Source organism: Schistocerca nitens, chromosome 1 (genome assembly GCF_023898315.1).
Source record: "Schistocerca nitens isolate TAMUIC-IGC-003100 chromosome 1, iqSchNite1.1, whole genome shotgun sequence".
NCBI lineage: Eukaryota > Metazoa > Arthropoda > Insecta > Orthoptera > Acrididae > Schistocerca > Schistocerca nitens.
In genome coordinates, this window is record NC_064614.1 from 1,269,621,856 (window position 1) to 1,269,643,562 (window position 21,707).

The 21,707-nt window shown below is 37.0% G+C and overlaps 1 protein-coding gene across 1 annotated transcript in view; it reads right to left on the minus strand.

The window, feature by feature from the left end:
• LOC126202102 (meiotic recombination protein REC8 homolog) overlaps positions 1-21,707 on the minus strand; it is a 352,636-nt gene that overhangs the window by 49,445 nt on the left and 281,484 nt on the right. Inside the window, exons 12-14 of the mRNA XM_049936836.1 lie at positions 17,216-17,250; positions 16,858-17,129; positions 2,691-2,842 (exon numbers count right to left, since the gene is read on the minus strand). Of these exons, the coding sequence (XP_049792793.1) occupies positions 2,691-2,842; positions 16,858-17,129; positions 17,216-17,250 (459 nt within the window). The remainder of the gene's footprint in view (positions 1-2,690; positions 2,843-16,857; positions 17,130-17,215; positions 17,251-21,707) is intronic.

Sequence of the window (21,707 nt, forward strand, 5' to 3'; positions counted from 1 at the left end):
ATGATATGATAATGGTTCATCACTGCTCCCTTCCTTGCATGACATTTATTTGTGCTTTTTCAGCAAAAGCCTTCTTTCTGGAATGAAGTGTCATTAGATGACATTTGCTTAAACCTGTTTCTTTCTTGGCCTGCATCTACTTTGCGCAGTTTCAGTATATTCCAAAAGTTCCTGATTACCTTTAGTCTACTCCAAATTTTCCTCCTGATCTTAGAAACCGTAAAATTCCTCTTAGCATTAGAATCTTCTCTTTCACCTTCATATTTTGTTTCTATTTTACTGTTGAACATCTGCCATTCAAAAATTCTTTGAATATACACTCTTTGGATTCAACAATCTGTTTTGTTTCTTGCATCCAGATCCTGTATCCACAGCTGTATAGAGAATATCCTAAAAGAATACATTTTACAGTCCTTGCAGACAATTTAGAATGATGTCTTTGATTGGGTACATAAATGAAAACTTGTACGCTTTCTACCTGTCCACAGTTCATACAGTGTTTTTGTGGCTCTTTTTAACTCAATTTCTTATGCATGTTGCAGTGTGCATCATCAGCTCAGCCCAAGAACTCTTCAGTAAATTACTTCCTAGCATCTGTGACCTTACCACATCCATTAAGATTCTGTTGAGGCGTTCAGCTACACAGTTTTGCTGTCTTGTGTATGTCATTGTTATTTCATGCCAAATTCCTCCAGATTCACAAAACTGTGACCATTTGTATGAACAGAATTCTATGCCACTGTCCTTATTTTTTTAAGAAATACAGAAATATGTATCTGGTTGCTACATCCACTATACTCATTAAATATCTATTCCCTCCAAAACTTGGAACATCAATACATCCCATGAGATGACTATGAATAAGTTATCAAGTGATTGTTCATTCCTTCGAATCTTTTGATACAGTTTTCAGAAATGGTTCTCGAGTTGATTTACCCACCAAACAGCCATCAGGTGGGTTTATTTCATTTCTTTTTCACAGTCTAATCCTAGGACTGCTTCCTTTCTTAGCACAAGTAGGGTATTGTCAGCTATGCATTCCTTAACCAAACCTTCGTTGCTAATTATCTTCGCCCTTGCTATATCTTCCTGCAAGGATTTTGTTTTTCTGCCATCACATAAGGTTATGATCTCAACCAAAATATTTTTATCAACAGCTGAAAAATAATTTTCATTTGGAGCCATGTGATGAGTTGCCCCAGAATCCACCATCCAGCTATCAGCATTCAATGTAATTGTGTCACAGGCAGCTCTCATCCTAACAGCACCTAGTTTCTTCTGTCTTCTGTTCCTTTTGAAATTTACCATTTTCAGGATAGTTGTTGGATGTTTGACTGACTTTGTGACAGTTGTAACAAACAAAACTACCTTTTCATGTCACTTCTTTCTTCATTTGTTTCTGTCCTTTGTCACGTTCCGTAACTGGCATTTTTTGGTACATATGATTACCAGTATTAGCTATCAAGGACATTGCAGAATGTTTATCTTCATTACATCTAGCATCTTCAGCAAGCAGACACCTCTTAATTGTAGCACAGTTAAAATAATTATCTGGCAAACTGCACAAAGCTGTAACTACTACAACACATTCATCTCGAAGTCCACACAGAATAGTCCATCTTCAATTTCATCACTTAACACTGGCTAGATCTGCTACAGTTTTGTTTATCAGCTGTAGATGATTTTCCATAGCTTCACAATTCTTCATTTTTAGTAAATATAACTTCCATATCAGTTGCACTGTTTGAAATCTGCTATCTCTTGGGGCATTTAAGTTCTTCCCATACTGTTATCGTATTTGACAAATATCACATACCGTATGCATTTTCTGGTTGTTGCATATAGAAAGTACAACTTTGGCTAGTGGCTTACCTTGAAGTCCTTTTTATCAGCAGCTCATGCACCTTCTCCAGATTGTGTCTCACAAGCCTCAATTATAGTCCACATATGAGAACGCAGTAAAATAATTCTCATCTGATATGACCTGGAAGATCAATTCACTCCACTTAGTTTCCCATTAGTGCGTCTGTTTCTGTCTTCTTTGTTTATTTCATCACTTGTTTTACTGTTGTTTTCTTTCCCTTGAGATCATAAAAATAGATCGACATCAATTAACATTTTCCAAATGCATTGCACGAAAATAATCAGCCAGTATCGGCATATATTTCGTCTTCAACTTTAGGTCAGCTAATTGACATTAACACAGTTTCCTATTTCCTTTGTTAGCATGACTGGGCTCATAACCTTTATTGTAATGGAATAAAACTGTCATATCACACACATTACATTTATCAAAAGAAAAACTTCATGTGCCATCAAAGCAGTAACAGAGCAACACTAAAATAATGCTTTGAGTGTCTTTCCAAATAATGTCAAAGATAATCCAATCACGTCATAAAAATGGAATGAAAAGACAAAATAAAGGATATCTTCTCCACTTGTTTATCTCTTAACAAACACTCATCAAAATATAATGATTTCCAAAAAAAAAAATTGTCAACAACAGTAGAGGGAAGAAAAATCACACAAGCCTATCAAAATATCATTCTAAAAATAAGCTGTTAGAATAAAAGTGTGTGATACTCTGGGCAAAATATTTGAGTTGCTGTTCCACTTACTGCTGTTTCTGGTATTAATAAAATTTTGTGTCCTTTCTGTAAACCTTTAACATAAAATGATCAGGTACTCACCCAGCAAGCATTTGAAGGTAAATGCAGCTCTGAATTTTGTTGTTGAGTGTTGTGGGCAAAGATCGTAAACTGTAACAGCTCTGTTTATTGACCTCTGCAAGACTTTAAGCCTTCTCCATACATTCATGGTTTCTTTCAGCGGCTTACTAATTCTGAAGAGAAAAAAGTATGTTTATAACAACTGCAGTGCCTAAAATGTATAATAATGAAGTTTATTCTCCACATATATTATATGTTGCATTTTGATATTCAGTTTCTATTCATCTATTTTCTTTTTCATTTAATTGCAAAGTACTTCTTAGAAATGCTAGAAATTCAATAGCTCTCACAATTACTTCATTAATGATACATCCCTGTCATGAATGAAATTCATCTGAAACAGAAGATTCACATAAACCAATCTAATATTACCCTATGGCAAAATGTTAAAGTGTGTAAACAGAAAAACTAAAAGCATACATTATGCAACAAAAATTATATCATAATATAATGAAGTAAATATACAAGTGCCCAATGATTACACTAAAATCAATTATTAAGAGAGATAAAGTTACTTGTACTCTTTCTGAAAAAAATGTTCATAATTTGTCTGTAGATTTGTATTCAGTTATTTCACACAACCATGATTTCGGCTCTACTTTTATTCTCAAGTGCAATTTGAACTCTCAAAAAATGTACAATCTGCCAAAATGACATGTCATCATCAAAATAACATTTATCTGGCCTCATAAGCCAGTCACCCTATCAAAGAATATGAGTACGTATCAAAGACACATAATATGGCTGGAACTGCATAACAAGTAAACATTAACCAACTGTAATGCGTATTTGACAGCCAATACAGTGTTGTGACTTGTACTCATTTCCTTCAATACGAATGGTATATAAGATGAAATAAGTGTTATTACGAAGAAGATGTGTCATTTTGGCAGGTCGGCCATTTTTTGAGATTTCAATTTGCATTCGAGAATGGCTATAAAACCAAAATCATGACTGTGTGAAATAAATGAATACAAATCCACAGTTAAAATGCAGAAATATCACAGAAAAAGTTCTACATGGCTGTGGTCCCCACAAAGGAAAAACCATTACTTGTACTAATTACAATGGTTCACATGAAAGTGACAATAACTGCACCAACAAGAGTGACTTCACAAAGTGAGACAATTATTGACAACATAATTACTAATATGTGTAACTATGAGTCACATGTAGTTCAGACAGAAATATCTGATCATCATGGACAACTAATCAGCTTTTGCAGAAGTAATGACACAGTATCAGAACCAAAACAAACAACCAAAGAAATTAGGATCATCAGTGAACAAAATATCAACATCTTTAGAACAATGTTAAGTAAGGAAACCTGGAATGAAACCCTACAGGCCCAGAGTGTAAATGAAAAATATGATGCATTTATTTCAACAATTAAGTACCATTTTAATGTAGCATTTCCCAAAGTAAAGAGACAAGAAAGGCATCAAGATCAAGCACAGTGGATTACGAGTGAAATACTAGAACAGCGAAGGAAGCTTCAGGACGTGAGACGGATGGGCGAAGCTGAAAACTATAAAATGTTAAAAAAGAAGTATAGAAAAACAATAAGAGAAGCGAAAGCAAGAGCAATTGACACCACTATAGCGAACTCAAAAAACAAGGCAAAGGCAGCTTGGAATGCAATCAATGCTGAAAGAAAGGAAAAAGATGGGTCAAACAAAGAAGAAGGTATTAGGTCAATTAAAGTAGACAACACAGTGGTCACAGATGGTATGGAAATAGCAAACACACTGAATAATAACTATATCAGTGTAGTAGAAAACCTAAAATTGGAAAGAAATAGTCAAAAACAGAAGGGTATTAAGGTACCAAAAAGATCATGCAGTACTATGTTCTTAAGACCAGTCACGGAAGATGAATTGCGGAAAACTATACAGAAACTGAAGTCCAAGAAATCAGCTGGTGATGATGAAATATCAAATCATGTAATAAAGCTGGTATGTGAGGAGATAATAACACCACTGCTGAACATAGCAAACTGTTTTTTCAGAGATGCAATTTTTCCAGAAAAACTGAAGATAACGAAGGTAGTGCCAGTGTACAAGAAAGGGTGTAAGGATGATCCCAACAACTACAGACCAGTTTCACTGATATCAGGTTTCTCAAAAATCCTAGAAATGTTTATGTATACCAGATTAGTTAACTATTTGGACAAACATAACATTCTCATGACCTCACAACATGGTTTCAGAAAGGGTAAATCTACAGAATCAGCAATTGTCAGTCTAACAGAATACATTTTACAGTCCTTAGATGAGAAACAGGTTGTCTCTGCAATGTTTCTGGATCTTTCAAAGGCATTTGACACCATTGACCATGAAATGCTGATACAAAAATTAAGCAACTATGGCATTCGGGGGCAACCAGGTGAATGGGTAAAATCATACTTGTGCAACCGCAAGCAGTATGTATCATTAGGAAACTCGTACCAATCAGAAACCAAATCCATCAAATATGGAGTGCCGCAGGGTTCAGTAATGGGGCCACTGTTATTTAATGTATTTGTTAATGATATAGGTGTTGAGGAGGAAGAAAAGAAAATATTGTATGCTGATGACATGACAATACTAAATAGTGACCAAAATATGGAACAGCTTGAGAGAAGAGCATACATATCTGCAAATGTCACAGCTCAATGGCTGTTGGAAAATGAACTGGTTATAAATCTAAAAAAGACTATGTATGCAGTGTTTAAAAACAAGGAAAAGGCTGTAGACATGGATTTAGAGGTTGATGGAACAAGGCTGGAAGAAGTAGAATCTGCTAGATTCTTAGGTATTCTTGTGGATAATGAACTGAAATGGAAAAAACATATAAATAATGTCTGTAAGAAACTGAGCTCTGTCATATTCTTAATGATGCAACTATCACAGTATTCAGACAAGAACCTTCTGTGTACAGTGTATCATGGACTTTTTGAACCATACTTACAGTATGGAGTGACTGTGTGGGGAAACTCAAACAAACAAGAGACAAAACGAGTGTTCACATTACAAAAAAAAAAAGCAATTAGGACCATTTTAAGAAGAAAGACCTCTGAAACATGCAGAAACTGTTTCAAGAATTTAGGTATCTTAACTTTTTCATCGTTGTATATATACAAAACAATAATGTACATCACAAAAGGTAGTGAGGACTGGATTACAAATGCTAGTGTACACACCCACAATACAAGAAAGAAGAATGAAGTACGGAGCATACCCCACCGACTGGCAATGCTAGAAAAAGGACCCCAGTACTCTGGTATAAGACTACTAAGAAGTCTGCCCAAAACCCTGCAAGATAGTGTACTTCACAATGACTTTGCAAAGAAACTTAAAGACTATCTCATTGAAAAAGAGTTTTACAGTGTTGCAGAATACTTATGCCATTAAATTTGTATATATTGTTACTCATTATCAGTGATGTGAAAATGTAAGCTAAAGGTGTAGGAAAATAAGTGATAAAGAATTTTAATACTTTGACATGTCCTATATTACACATACATTTACTGTACACAATGTAATCTTACAGGATCAAATAAAATTCAATTCAATTCAATTCAATGAAACAACTGACAGCATGTGTAAAGAATTAATTCTGTGGGAGGAAGTAGAAACCATTTCAAAAAAGAATAACTTTCCCTTCAAAGAAGTTGAAGTGGTTGTGTGCAACCATTTGTTCTCTCAGGTGCTCATGCAAACCACTATCTCACAGAACTGTCATGCACATCTATTTTCCAAAATCCCAAGCTATTTATTACTCGGGATCAAATTCTTTCAGTTTCAACAACACAAAATACTAAAACTAAAGGCTTGCTCCATTTACATCTATTTTGCTGTTGTGGTCTTCAGTCCAAAGACAGGTTTGATTCTGCTCTCCATGCTATTCTATCCTGTGAGAACCTCCTCATCTCCAAATAACTATTGCAGCCTATATCCTCTTGAACATCCTTGCTGTATCCATCTCTTAATTTCCCTCTACAATCCCCCCTCCCACAAACACATGCATACACACTCTTCCTTCCAACTCTAATTTGGTGACCCCTTGCAGTGTTAGAATGTGTCCTATCAACTGATTCCTTTTTTTTTTTTAGTCAAGTTGTGCAACGTATTTATTTTCTCCCCAGTTCTACTCAGTACGTCCTCATTAGATACAAGATCTAGCCATCTGATCTTTAGCATTATTCTGTAACACCAAATTTCAAAAGCTTCTATTCTCTTCCTGTCTGAAATGCTTATCATCCAATTTTCACTTCCATATACAAGGCCACACTACAGGAAAATACCTTCAGAAAAAACTTCCGAACCCTTAAATCTATATTCAATGTTAACAAATTTCAAGATACTATCCATTCCATTGAACTGTTCTTCCATGTTCTTTGCTGTCTCTGAAGGAATTATAATGTCATTGGCAAACCCCAAAGTTTTCATTTCTTCTCTATGAACATTCTTGCTGTGTTCATTTTTCTTTGGTTTCCTTTCACTGCCTTCACAACCATGACCCTCGACTCCTGTAACTACTGTGTGGTTCCTGTACAAGATGTAATTATCTTTGCACTCCCTGTATTATATCCCTGCTACCTACAGAATTTCAAAGAGTGTATTCCAGCTAGCATTGTCAAAAGCCTTCCAGTTAGCATTGTCAAAAGCCTTCTCTAAGTCTCAAGTGCTATAAAAATAGGTTTGCGATTCATTACCCTATCTTCTAAGAGAACTCTTATGGTCAATATTTCTTCATGTTTTCCAACATTTCTCCAAAATCCAAACTGATCTGCCTTAAGGTCAGCCTCTGCCAGTTTTTCCATTCTTCTGTAAATATTTTGCAATCATGACTTATTAAATTGATAGTTTGGTAATATTCACGCCTTTCAGCACATGCTTTCTTTGGAATTAGAATTATTACATTATCCATCGGCTTTCACACTAGGTGGAATACTTTTGTTATGGCTAATTCTCCCAAGTTCTGATAGAATTTCGTCTACACCATGGGCCTTGCTTCAGCTTAGGCCTTTCAGTGCTCTGTGAAATTCTTCTTGCAGTATTGTATCTCCCATCTCATTTTCATCTACATCTTCTTCCCTTTCTATATCACTGTCGTCCAAGTTCATTTCCCTTGTATTACCCATCTATATACTCCTTCCACCTTTCAGCTTTCCCTTCTTTGCTTGGTAGCGATTTTCCATCAGAGCTCTTGATATTCATGCAGTTGCTTCTCTTTTCTCATAAGATCTCTTTAATTTTCCTATAGGCAGTATCTATCTCTCTCCCTTTTTTTGCTTAGTATTGGTTTTCCATCTGAGCTCTTGATATTCATACAGCTGCTTTTCTTTTCTGCTAAGTTCTCTTTAATTTTCCTCTAAGTGGTATCTATTTTTCTCCAAGTGATATATACTTCTATATCCTTACGTCTGTCCTCTAGCTGTTCCTGCTTAGCCATTTTGCACTTCCTGCTACATCTATACTTGTACATGAACTCTACAGCCCACTGTACAGTGTGTGCACATTGAAGGAGGGAAAATTACTGTCCATATGTTCTAATATATCTTGTATTATTTCCAAATACCTACATGATACATATGATGGTGGCAGCAAAACTGTCACTCATTCTTTCTACAATACCGGTTCTCTAAATCTACCCATGGCATTTCACAAAACATCTTTCCACTCATTTCTTTCATATATTTTTACACTTCTTTATCTTCACCATTACACTATTGTATGAGCTATACTGACCTGTTATGATATTAATACTGCATCTCTCAATTCTTCCAATGTTTGCTGTCACATACGATAGAAAAAGACTGCAAACTTTGGATCAATAGTCTAGAATTGCACACACTAGCAGATATATTGCACTTTATAAACCGTTTCGAAAAAATTTCAGTCTTCCATTCATCGTACTTACAGATTTTGCAAGTTTGTTACGTTTAAATTTGCTAAATATTTGATTAATGTGACTTGCTACAGATATTCACCTCTAATCTTGTATCAGGTATAGCTGGGTTCTTTATTTTTTGTTATGGACATTATCTAGAATTTGTCCAAATGTAAAGAGAATTAATATTCATTACACTAAGTTGTTGTCCAAATCTTTCTGCATCTCCTTATGATCATCCAACAAGTTTCCTGAATACAACAACATTTTCAGCAAATAAATTGGTAGTATTACCAGCCCTATATTGTAAGTTGTTTGTGCACATTGAAAACGTTACCAGTCCCATTATATTTTCCTGGAGCAAGCTCAACATTAGTTCTGTTTCATCTACAGTACACCCACACAAATACCCGACAAGCCACAGTATGAAGCATGGTGGGAGGTAACCTGTACCACCAATAGTAATTTCCTTTTCTGTTCCACTTGTAAACAGAAAGAGGGAAAAACAATTGTCTATACGCCTCCACATGAGCCCTAATCTCTCTAATCTTATCTTCATGGTTCTTACACAAAATGTATGTTGCCGGCCGTAGATTCATTCTGCAGTTAGCCTCACATGCTGGTTCTCTAAATTTTCTCAATAGTGGTCATTGAATAGAATGTTGCCTTCCCTGCAGTAATTCCCATTTGAGTTCTCAAGGCATCTCCATAATACTTGTGTGTTGTTCAAATGTGCCGGTAATAAATCTAGCAGCCCGCCTCTAAATTGCTTCAATGTGTTCCTTTAAAGCAACCTGGTGTGGATCCCAAACACTTGAACAGTACTCAACAGAGGGTCACAGTAGTGTCCCATATGCATTTACAATATTTACAGATCACAAGTAGCTTATCTATAGCTTCAGACAGTGCAACAGCTATTGTTCACTGTGGCAATACAAACACCTGGAACTTATCGCTAAATTCAGTGCTGCTATCTGCCATATTTTTTGTATAAGCAATGTGGTCACTGACTCTCTGTCACATGTTAACAGTGCAATAAATTTTAATGATTTTGTTCAGCATACCAAGGGACAGGAATCTGATGATGAGGAACTCCATAAGCCACTGCGCGGTGTATCCTCCAGCCTTCACTTACAACTTGTTGACATTTTTGGTTCAGACATAAAATTATATTATGACATTTCCAGTGGAAGGTCTCATCTGTTTGTGCCACCTGCTTTCTGCAGACATGCTTTCAATGGCCTGCACAACCTATGCCATCCTGGCATTAAGGCCTCAACCCACTTAGGACCAAAATGTTTTGTCTGGCCTGGTTTGTAGAATTGTCATGCATGGGCTCTTACATGTCTTAAATATTGACCCAATCAAATAGCCCATCATGTGTATGCGCACACTGGTAAATTACCAGACAGGACAATGCACTTTGTGCATATGCACATTGATGTTGGGGGTTCAGTTCCTCCTTCTAATGGTCAAAGTTATCTATTGACTGCCACTGATCAGATTACTCACTGGTCAGAAGCTATGCAATTAACAACACATTGGTGAAGATGTTACACTTTGCCTTCATTTCAAACTGGATTTCTTGCTTCAGACGTCTGCTGCAGATTACAATGGACCAAGGCTGACAATTAGAGTCTGTGTTATTTAAACAACTCAGCAAATTCTGTGGTGCTCTCCATCATCATACAACCAGTTACCACCCAGTGAGCAACAGCATGGTTGAACGATGGCACTGTTCTTTAAAGGAGGCATTAATGTATTATGCCACCAGTAGAAGAACTGCATCATGTATGGTCTTATTACACCTTTGTTCTGTTTGTAATGCTTACATAAGGGACCTAGAGTTATTGTCAGCAGAGCTCTTATACGGTGAACTACATCAACTGTCCAGAGAATTCATCAATTTGAGGACTGTACAGCTACCGAGCTATGGCCCATCAGATTTCATTTGTCACCTGAGGAATCAGGCTGTATAATTTCACCCACATCAAGCCTCCAGACATATAATGGCATCTGCTTTCTTGCCTCATGACCTGCAAACAGGCACACATGTTCTGTTGAGTACAGACGATGTCAAACCATATCTACAAATTCAGTACACAGGCACAGAGCGAGTGACTGAAAAAGGAGAATGAACACTGGATAAAGTACTAAATGGTAAAACTACTACAGTCTCAATCGAGAGGGTGAAATCAGCATACTTATTTCCAGAAATGCTACCTACATTTTTGTGTTGAAACCAACCTCAGCCTCAAATGCAAGTACTGCTATCCAAAAAAAGCTGGCAATCTGTCTGAATAATACACTCTGGATGCCACATTCATTTTCTGGCAAGATATCTGGATGAAGCTCCACTTCTCCCTAGGGGGCTGATGAAGCGTACAAAGACAGTTGCCTGCTGTGATTTGTAGCTGTCAGTGAGTTCACAGGCCAGCTGCTGGAGCCGCTCTTGATTCACATTACTGGTTGTTTTGCTCAGCAGCACTTTGTGGAAGAGACAGTAAGAACTTTTCACTTAGTAGAGACACATCTTTCCTAGCATTAATGTACTGCAATTTACAAATCTCCAAGTCTTGCTTATCTGTAAATAAATGTAGGTTAATGAGTGCCAATAATTTGTGTGCCATCATGGCTGATATACCAGAGCAAGCGCACATAAAGTAGTTTGGACAGATATTGCCATAGCTGCTCTGACTACTTTTTCACTTGAAAAGAGTAATAAATATAAAAAATTAACCAGAAAATAATTTGAGCACTAATGTGTTAACCAAAAACGAAGCATTCTTTTCCCTTCCCTATTATTGCTTCCCAGTCCCTCATAAATTTTTGAGTTTTGTATCTTTTTGTGTATGATTAATTATTGAAATTCTTCACACATCTTCTCAATTTTATCATCACTAACTACAACAAACAGAAACATGCAATGTATGCTACCAACATCTCTTAATTTTTTTAAATCATATGTTTATAAACTTTAAGGACCAAGATTAAAAATTTACAGCCATTAAATTCCCAATATAATTCTGTTTGGCAGTCTAAATATTTAATAAAAACACCTTTTTCACTAAATTAATACAAGTGTTGGACAAAATATGTAATCCTAAAGTACATATTATTATTTGTGGAGATTTAAATATCAATATGTTGAAAATCGGTGAAGTCAGCACCAGGCTCTTGAATATCTTGTACAGTTATGGTATCTCACAACGGGTAACAAATGCCACAAGAGTAACCAAACACTCATCTTCAATAACTGACCATATTCTAACAGATATTAACCATAAATGCTGTGAAGTAACTGTTAAAAACCTTGGGATATCAGACCACTTTGGTCAAAGTGCAAAACTTAAAATGTCTACAAAGTTACAAGCAAAAGAGCTTAGCTACAGAAGGGTTTTTCTAAATCAAAAAAGTGTGAATTTGCAACACAGATGAGTGGCCAGATATGGTCAGAAGTATATACAGGAACACATTTAAATGAAAAATTCAACAAATTCATGAATATGTTCAAGTTAAAATTTGAGGAAACATTTCCTAAAGTAGTACTTTCTGTTGGGGGATCTAGTAGGAAGACTTGGGTAACAAAAGGTATCAGAAAATCCTCTGAAACACTCAAATATCTGAGATCTATCAAAAATGATAAGAGTGACCCAGCCTTCTTAGTTTTTTCTCAGGTACAAGAGGACATACAGAAAACTGTTGCAGGAAGCAAAGAGAATCCAAAATGAAAAGATCATACAGAACTCAAACAATAAAAGCAGAGCCATTTGGAATTTAGTAAAACAAGAAATAGCAGCAGACTTCAACTTAAATGTCTTAGTTGAAAGCAATGATTCCACAAAATTTCGTGACTTAATTCAGAAATCTGGTTTCAAGCTAAATTCTTCTGAAGGCACTAGGGAAAACAGCAGATCAGTGACCTGCATTGATAATATTATTACTAACTACATATTTGACAGTGGAAATAAGCACAAATACTGCTTAGACTTGGGTATTTCAGATCACTCAGCTCTGTTTATTGAGCTCCCAAAAGCAAATAACCTAAAGCCTCCAGAAGTGTGTATAAAAAGGGATCTCAGTAAAGGTAAAATGGATTTATTCCGCAGTAAATTAAGTATAATAAGCTGGCCTGTAGACTACAAATAGTTCAAGCTCGATAAACTATGACAAATTCTTAAATTGTTTCTTAGAGGTATTTAATGAATCATTTCCTCGTAGATATAAGCAAAAGAAGGTAAATGGTAAACTCAAATGGATTACAACAGGAATAAAGATCTCTAGTGCCAGAAAGAGAGAGCTCCACAATGAGTTAAAATCAAACAGAAATCCAGATTTTGTTATTTATGTCAAACAGTATAAAGCTGTATTTAGGAAAGTTGTAGCGGCAGCTAAAAAAATGGCAAATAATAAATTCATACGAGAACACAGAAATAAGACAAAAGCAGTCTGGTCAGTTGTTCAGTCTGAACTAGGAGCCAAAGTAAAAATTCATGAGATTTTGAAAATTAGACATGAAAATGAAATTATAGTAAACCCTGTTCAGATGTCAAGTTGTTTCAATGAATTCTTCCTAAACGTAGTAAGATCGGATGTGGATATGACATTCTATCAGGGCATCACAAATTTGGAAAACAGCCAGAACACATCTTTTAAACAATTTGAAAAAATAACCCAAAGGGATGTGGAAAAGGAAATATTGTCTCTAAAAAACAAAACCTCATATGGGTGGGATGAAATAACAACATCTGTAATCAAGTATGTGTACGATATTATTTCCCAACCACTGTCAACTATTATAAATCAATCTTATGAACAGGGATGCTTTCCAGAGAACCTCTATTCAAGAAAGGATCGACAGAAGATATGGGGAATTACCGCCCTATCTCTCTCTTGCCGGTCTTCTCTAAAGTGTTTGAAAAGATTGCAGCAAAACAAATTAATAACTTTCTGACTGTAAATGATATAATTTTTAAAAACCAGTTCGGATTCCAACAGGGTAAAAGCACTGCGAATGCTATAAATGAGTTTATCCAAAAAATATGCTCCACGTTAGATAAAGGTAGAAAGGTCACAGGTATATTCTGTGATCTGACTAAAGCTTTTGATTCAGTGAACCATGCATTACTCCTCCACAAATTACAGATGTATGGAATCAGAGACACTGCTTTAAAATGGTTTAGCTCTTACCTGTCAGGTAGGAAACAAAGAGTAACTTTAACTTCAAATGGAACCAATTATTCATCAGACTGGAAAACAGTTCCCCAAGGAGTCCCACAAGGTTCGATATTGGGTCCCTATCTGTTTCTTTTTTACGTGAATGACCTACCACCTGCTATTGATGTTCATACAGTCTTATTTGCTGATGATACATCAGTTCTAATTGAAAATGAGGTATCTGAAAATATTTTGGAAGGTACACATAGATTACTTAGCAAATAAACTGAACAACTTAGCATTTGCAATGTGTATTTTGTCAGGTGCCACAAACATGGATACCAGAAAGATAGTTTATCACTGCTACTTAGAGTCAGTTATTCGTTATGGCATAATCTTCTGGGGAAATTCAGCAAATGTCACTAGGCTCCTAGTATTACAAAAGAAAGTAATTAGAAACATGTGTGTTGCAAAAAAAGGGAATCCTGTCGACCACTGTTAAAAAATTTAAAAGTACTATCTATCCACTCACTTTACATATATGAGATGGTGGTGTTCTTATATAGAAATCAACATACACTAGACAATTTCCGTTTTGACCACAACTACAGCACTCACCACAGAGATAACTTCAAACTTCCAACACATCGTTTAAAACTTTATGCCCAAACGCCAGAGTATATGGGGTTAAAAATTTTCAATAAAATAAAAGGCAGTAATATATTTAAAATGGAGATTGGTTCACTGAAAAGATTGCTCTTTACTCTCCTGGTGGAAAAGTGTTATTATTCTGTCGATGAATTCATTGAGGACAGCTTCACAGTCTGAACACAGGGATTGTAATACATTTATTATATTATGTACATGTGTAGCTGTAACTTAGAAATGTAAAATATAATGTAAACTTTTGTATTTCTCTTAAAAAAAGTGAAAAAAGTTTCTTTTGTAAACCTTGACATGTCTCCTGTACATCAAAGCAAATGATTTGAAAATTGTGTGTAATGAGATGAATAAACCACATAACACATAACATAACATAACTCAAAATCAAAGCACATGGACATAAAAATTAGAAATAAAGGTAATTTAATAGATAATCCTAAGGGCCTGGCAAACTTTATAAACAACTACTTTAGTAATACAGCAATAAAACTGCAAGAAAAGCTTCCTAAAACACAACACACAATGGCAAAGAACTTTGTATCTCACACAATGCTACTACTACCCACCAATGCAGATGAAATCAGTAGCATTGTACATAAATTCAAGAATAAATCATCCACAGGTCTAGATGAAGTTCCAACGTGTATACTAAAAGACTGCATTAGCAGCATAAACGAGCCCTTAGCAGACATTATAAATGATTCATTCTCATCAGGTTGCTTCCCTAATTATCTAAAGCACGCAAAAATTCTTCCCATACACAAAAAAGGTGATACAGAAAATACAGAGAATTACAGTTCAGTTTCATTGTTGTCTTCTTTTTCAAAAATAATGAAAACTATTATGAAAAACAGACTTATGGATGACTTAAATAAATACCAACTCCTATGCAAAGAACAGTTTGGTTTCAGGACTGGAAAGGGAATGGGAGCAGCTATAGAAAAATTTACAAGAGTAGTTCTAGAAGCCCTAGATAAAGGAGAACAAGTAACAGGCATTTTCCTAGATCTCAGCAAAGCATTTGATACAGTTGACATGAAATACTACTAGGTAAACTTGAAGCACTAGGAATCAGGGGGGTTGTAAATAAATAGTTTAGGTCTTACCTTGCAGACAGAGTGCAGAGGGTGGAGATATCTCAAATTTCAAGTAGCTCAAATTATTTAGTGAAACATCTTTCAGATGAAGAATATTTGAACATTGGAGTACCTCAAGGGAGTGTGTTAGGCCCAATACTATTTCTTATTTATATTAACGACTTCCCACAGGGGGTAACGCAAGGAGAAACAGTGTTGTTTGCTGATGACAGCAATATAATAATTACAGACAGGACACCAGAAATGTTAAATGTAAAAGCTGAAAAGGCACTTATGGAAGCTCACAACTGGTCAAATAACAATGAAGTAACCATTAATGTGAAGAAGACTAATAACATAAACTTCTATACAACGAAAAAACAGAATATGACAAAACTTAAAGTTCAAAATGAAACTGTAGAGTGTGTAGCCAGCACAAAATTTTTGGGTATGTATGTTGATCAACAATTAAAGTGGAATGAACATATTAGGATGCTTGGAAAAAAAAATTTGCACAGCATGCTATGCCTTACGAATATTAGTCACTGTGTGCAATAGTTCATGCCAGAGAATGACATACTTTGCACACATACTTTCTATAATAAGTTACGGCATAATATTCTGGGGTGCAAATGCCCAAAATGTGAAATATGTGTTCAGATTGCAAAAATGAGCTATCAGAATAATGAACAAGAGTCACAAAAGAGCAAAGTGCAGTGAGCTATTTAAAAAGTGGGGTATTCTGACAATCCCAAGTGAATATATCTTGCAAACTATGGTTTTTATTCACAAAAATATTGAGCAATACTTAGCAAACAGCTGCATACATGATCACCAAACCAGAAACAGTAATTGCTTGTTCCTAGACAGAATGAATAAAAGTAAAACCCAAATCACTATGTTTTACCAAGGTGTCAAGATATACAATAAATTGCCAAAAGAAATCAAAAGCATAAAGGAACTCTGTAAATTTAAAGCATTCCTTAAAGAATATTTATTAAAAAATAGTTTTTACTTGAGTAGAGAATTCATGCAGCATAAAATTGTCATAAATAAATAATCAGGTTAAAAAATTATAAAGTGGACATACTAGATTGTAATTTGCACATACAAGTATTAGAGGAGTCTTGTGATATGTTTCTTTTGATTGAAGCAGGTTGTTCTGCATTATGTAATTCAATGATAAATTATATATATATATATATATATATATATATATATATATATATATATATATATATATATATATATATATATATATTTCAATCACTTTTGGTCAATATATCCATCCACTATGTTCATACAAACAAATTACACAAAGCCTTTATTATTTAATGAATGTTCAGTATTGCACTTACTTCTCAGCATCTGTTGGCACCTCCATCCTGTCTGACTCTGAATCACACACAGCTGATTCTATTATTTCTGTACTAATCACATTTGTCACAGAAGATTCAACTACTGGAAGCTGCATCATTTCTACATCCCCATGTTCTGCTTCTCTTTGTTGTGCTATTTCTGGCACCACTTTTTCCAGATTGCTATCCCTCTTTTCTTTGCCTACACTAGCATCAGAAATATCAATCTCAGATATTTCTGTGAGAGGTGCTACGTTGATAACACTGTCTGCCTGCAAAAGTCAGGGATAAAACAGTTATCAGTAACATACGACACACTATCTGACTAACGTATAGAGAAATGTTCATTCATACTCACTTTTGTTGGAACTTCCAGTTCTTCAAAATGTGTCTCTGGAAAATAAGAGGTAATTCAATAAAAGTTTTATTTCAGGTTCATATTGCTCCCTATTTTCTTTCAAATTATTTTAAAAACAATTCAGTACAAAAACAAAGAGATTAACAATCAACAAACTGCACTACTCCTCTCAATGTTGACTTTCACCTTGATCAACTCCATATCCAAATAATGTCACTGAGAATTAAAAATGTTGTTACTGGAGTAGTTATCATACATTCCATTTCAAATAATATCTTAGTTACCACCCACTCTATGATAATGATTCTCTCCCTTACAGCTTTCAACAGATTTGATTTGATTTTTATTTAATGTTGTGCATAGTGACTGTGCATGTAATGAAGGACACATCAAGAATATAAACACAACACTGCATATTTTGTAAAAGAAAATAACAATTTTAAGTAGTCTTTCTAATACTAGTGAGTACACAGAACATTATTTAAAATAGCAGTTTATTAGGTAATAATTAACACTGTAAAATCCCTTTGCCACCAGATAGTCTTTTAGAATCTCTGAAAAGCTACTGTCCAAACTCTATCTTGTAGAGTTTTGGGCAGACTTCTGTGAAACTTGGTACTGGTACGTGAGTACTGAGATCAGTTTCAAAAGTTTACTGTGGCGATGAATGCTTCTTAACTGGATTTTCCTCCATGTGTAGTTAATGTTGACATTTGCATTTTTACAATAAACAAAACACACACACACACACACACACACACACACACACACAGAGAGAGAGAGAGAGAGAGAGAGAGAGAGAGATGTAAGGGTTAAGATGCCTACACATTTGAAGCAGTTTTTGGAAACATCAGGTAGCCATTTTTATAAAATTATTGTGACTCTATCCCCCCTAACATGAATACACTTTTTGTTTCTTGTATATTTGAGTTTCCCCACACTGGTACTTCAAACTGCTGATATGGTTAAAAAATTCCGTGGCATACTGTGCACAGAAGCTGTTTGTCTGCATATTGAGATTGGTGCTTTATAATGAATATGACAGATCTTAGATTTTTTTATAGACAATGCTAACATGCTGCTTCCATTTCAGCTCATTATCAACAATAATACCCCATTTGCTCTAGCCTTTAATTCACCTTTACACCTATATGCTCAGACGTTTCTTTGTTTCTGAGTAATGTATATATAGCTTAGCTTTTTTAGTTTTATAACCAGTTCAGTTTTCCATAAGCCATTGTGCTGTGACTTTCAAAACAGTACTCTCTAGTCTCACACTATTCAACATATTTTTCTTCAGTACTGGCATGTCATATGCATGCTACAAAATCTTCTTTTTCTCTTCCACATCAGAATAACTTAACAAACAAATTAAACAGCTCAAGGCTCATTATCAAATTCTGTTTCTGATCGTTTCAGTTTTTAACAGATATGCATTCCCTACAGACACAAATCATTTCCTGCTGCATAAGTAAAGAGGGTACGAAGGTTAGGTGGATGGCGGAAAGACACTCTTGGTGGAGTGGGGAGGATTTCATGAAGGATGGATCTCATTTCAGGGCAGGATTTGAGGAAGTTGTATCCCTGCTGGAGAGCCACATTCAGAGTCTGATCCAGTCCCGGAAAGTATCCTGTCACAAGTGGGGCACTTTTGGGGTTCTTCTGTGGGAGGTTCTGGGTTTGAGGGGATGAAGAAGTGGCTCTGGTTATTTGCTTCTGTACCAGGTCAGGGGGTGGTTGCGGGATGCGAAAGATGTTTTCAGGTTGTTGGTGTAATGGTTCAGGGATTCCGGACTGGAGCAGATTCATTTGCCACGGAGACCTAGGCTGTAGGGATGGGATCGTTTGATGTGGAATGGGTGGCAGCTGTCATAATGGAGGTACTGTTGCTTGTTGGTGGGTTTGATGTGGATGGCCGTGTGAAGCTGGCAATTGGACAGATGGAGGTCAACATCAAGGAAAGTGGCATGGGATTTGGAGTAGGACCAGGTGAATCTGATGGAACCAAAGGTGTTGAGGTTGGAGAGGAAATTCTGGAGTTCTTCTTCACTGTGAGTCCAGATCATGAAGATGTCATCAATAAATCTTTACCAAACTTTGGGTTGGCAGGCCTGGGTAACCAAGAAGGCTTCCTCTAAGCGACCCATGAATAGGTTGGCGTACGAGGGGGCCATCCTGGTACCCATGGCTGTTCCCTTTAATTGTTGGTATGTCTGGCCTTCGAAAGTGAAGAAGTTTTGGGTCAGGATGAAGCTGGCTAAGGTAATGAGGAAAGGGGTTTTAGGTAGGGTGGCAGGTGATCAGTGTGAAAGGAAGTGCTCCATCGCAGCGAGGCCCTGGACGTGCAGAATATTTGTGTAAAAGGAAGTGGCATCAATGGTTACAAGGATGGTTTCCGGGGGGTAACAGATTTGGTAAGGATTCCAGGCGTTCGAGAAAGTGGTTGGTGTCTTTGATCAAGGGTGGGAGACTGCATGTAATGGGTTGAAGGTGTTGATCTACGTAGGCAGAATTATGTTCTGTGCGGGCTTGGTAACCAGCTACAATGGGGCGGCTGGGATGATTGGGTTTGTGAATTTTAGGAAGAAGGTAGAAGGTAGGGGTGCGGGGTGTCGGTGGGGTCAGGAGGTTGATGGAGTCAGGTGAAAGGTTTTGTAGGGGGCCTACGGTTCTGAGGATTCCTTGAAGCTCTGCCTGGACATCAGGAATGGGATTACCTTGGCAAACTTTGTATGTAGTGTTGTCTGAAAGCTGACGCAGTCCCTCAGCCACATACTCCCGACGATCAAGTACCACGGTCGTAGAACCCTTGTCCGCCGGAAGAATGACGATGGATCGGTCAGCCTTCAGATCACGGATTACCTGGACTTCAGCAGTGGTGATCTTGGGAGTAGGATTTAAGAAGGATTGAGAGGCAAGGCTGGAAGTCAGAAATTCCTGCAAGGTTTGGAGAGGGTGATTTTTAGGAAGAGGAGGTGGGTCCCGCTGTGATGGAGGACGGAACTGTTCCAGGCAGGGTTCAATCTGGATAGTGTCTTGGGGAGTTGGATCATTAGGAGTAGGATTAGGATCAGTTGTCTTCATGGCAAAGTGTTATTTCCAACAGAGAGTACGAGTGTAGGACAGTAAATCTTTGATGCGGGCTGTTTGGTTGAATCTGGGAGTGGGGCTGAAGGTGAGGCCTTTGGATAGGACAGAGGTTTCGGATTGGGAGAGAGGTTTGGAGGAAAGGTTAACTACTGAATTAGGGTGTTGTGGTTCCAGATTGTGTTGATTGGAATTTTGAGGTTTTGGGGGGAGTGGAGCTGGAAGTGGGAGATTGAGTAGATGGGAGAGACTGGGTCTGTGTGCAATGAGAGGAGGTTGAGGTTTGCTGGAAAGGTTGTGAAGGGTGAGTGAGTTGCCTTTCCGGAGGTGGCAAACCAGGAGATTGGATAGTTTTTTGAGGTGGAGGGTGGCACTCTGTTCTAATTTGCGGTTGGCCTGTAGGAGGATGCTCTGAACAGCCGGTGTGGATGTGGGAGAGGAAAGATAGAGGACTTTTATTAAGGATACGAGTTGACGGATGTGTTCATTGGCTGAGTTGTGTATATTTTACAATAGCTGTCTTAAGAACTTCCAATTTAAAGTACTGCAACACTATTAGCAAAGCAACCACTTGTAAATAAATACACTGAAGAGCCAAAGAAACTGAAACACCTGCCTAATATCATGTAGAGTCCCCAGGAGCAAGTAAAAGTGTCTCAACACGATGTGACATGGACTCAACTAAACTCTGAAGTAGTGCTGGAGGGAACTGACACCATGAATCCTGCAGGGCTGTCCATAAATCTGTGAGAGTATGTGGAGTGGAGATCTCTTCTGGACAGCACATTGCAAGGCATCCCAGATATGTTTAATAATGTTCATGTCTGGGGAGTTTTGTGGGCAGCAGAAGTGTTTAAAATCAGAGGAGTGTTCCTGGAGCCACTCTGTACTATTTCTGAACATGTGGGGTGTCGCACTGTCCTGCTGGAATTGCCCAAGTCTGTCGGAATGTGCAATGGACATGAACGGATGCAGGTGATCAGACAGGACACTTACGTACGTGTCACCTGTCAGTGTCATATCTAGATGTATTAGGGGTCCCATATCACTCCAACTGTAAATGCCCTACACCATTACAGAGCCTCCACCAGCTTGAACAGTCCTCTGCTGACATGCAGGGTCCATGGATTCATGAGATTGTCTCCATACCCTTACCCATCCATCTGCTCGATACAATTTGAAACGAGACTCGTCTGACAAGGCAGCATGTTTCCAGTCATCAACAGTCCATGTCAGTGTTGACAGGCCCAGGCGAGGCATAGAGCTTTGTGTCATCAGGCGAGGCATAGAGCTTTGTGTCATACAGTCATCAAGGGTACATGAGTGGGCCTTTGGCTCCAAAAACCATATCAACGATGTTTCATTGAATGGTTTGCACGCTGACACTTGTTGATGGCCCAGCATT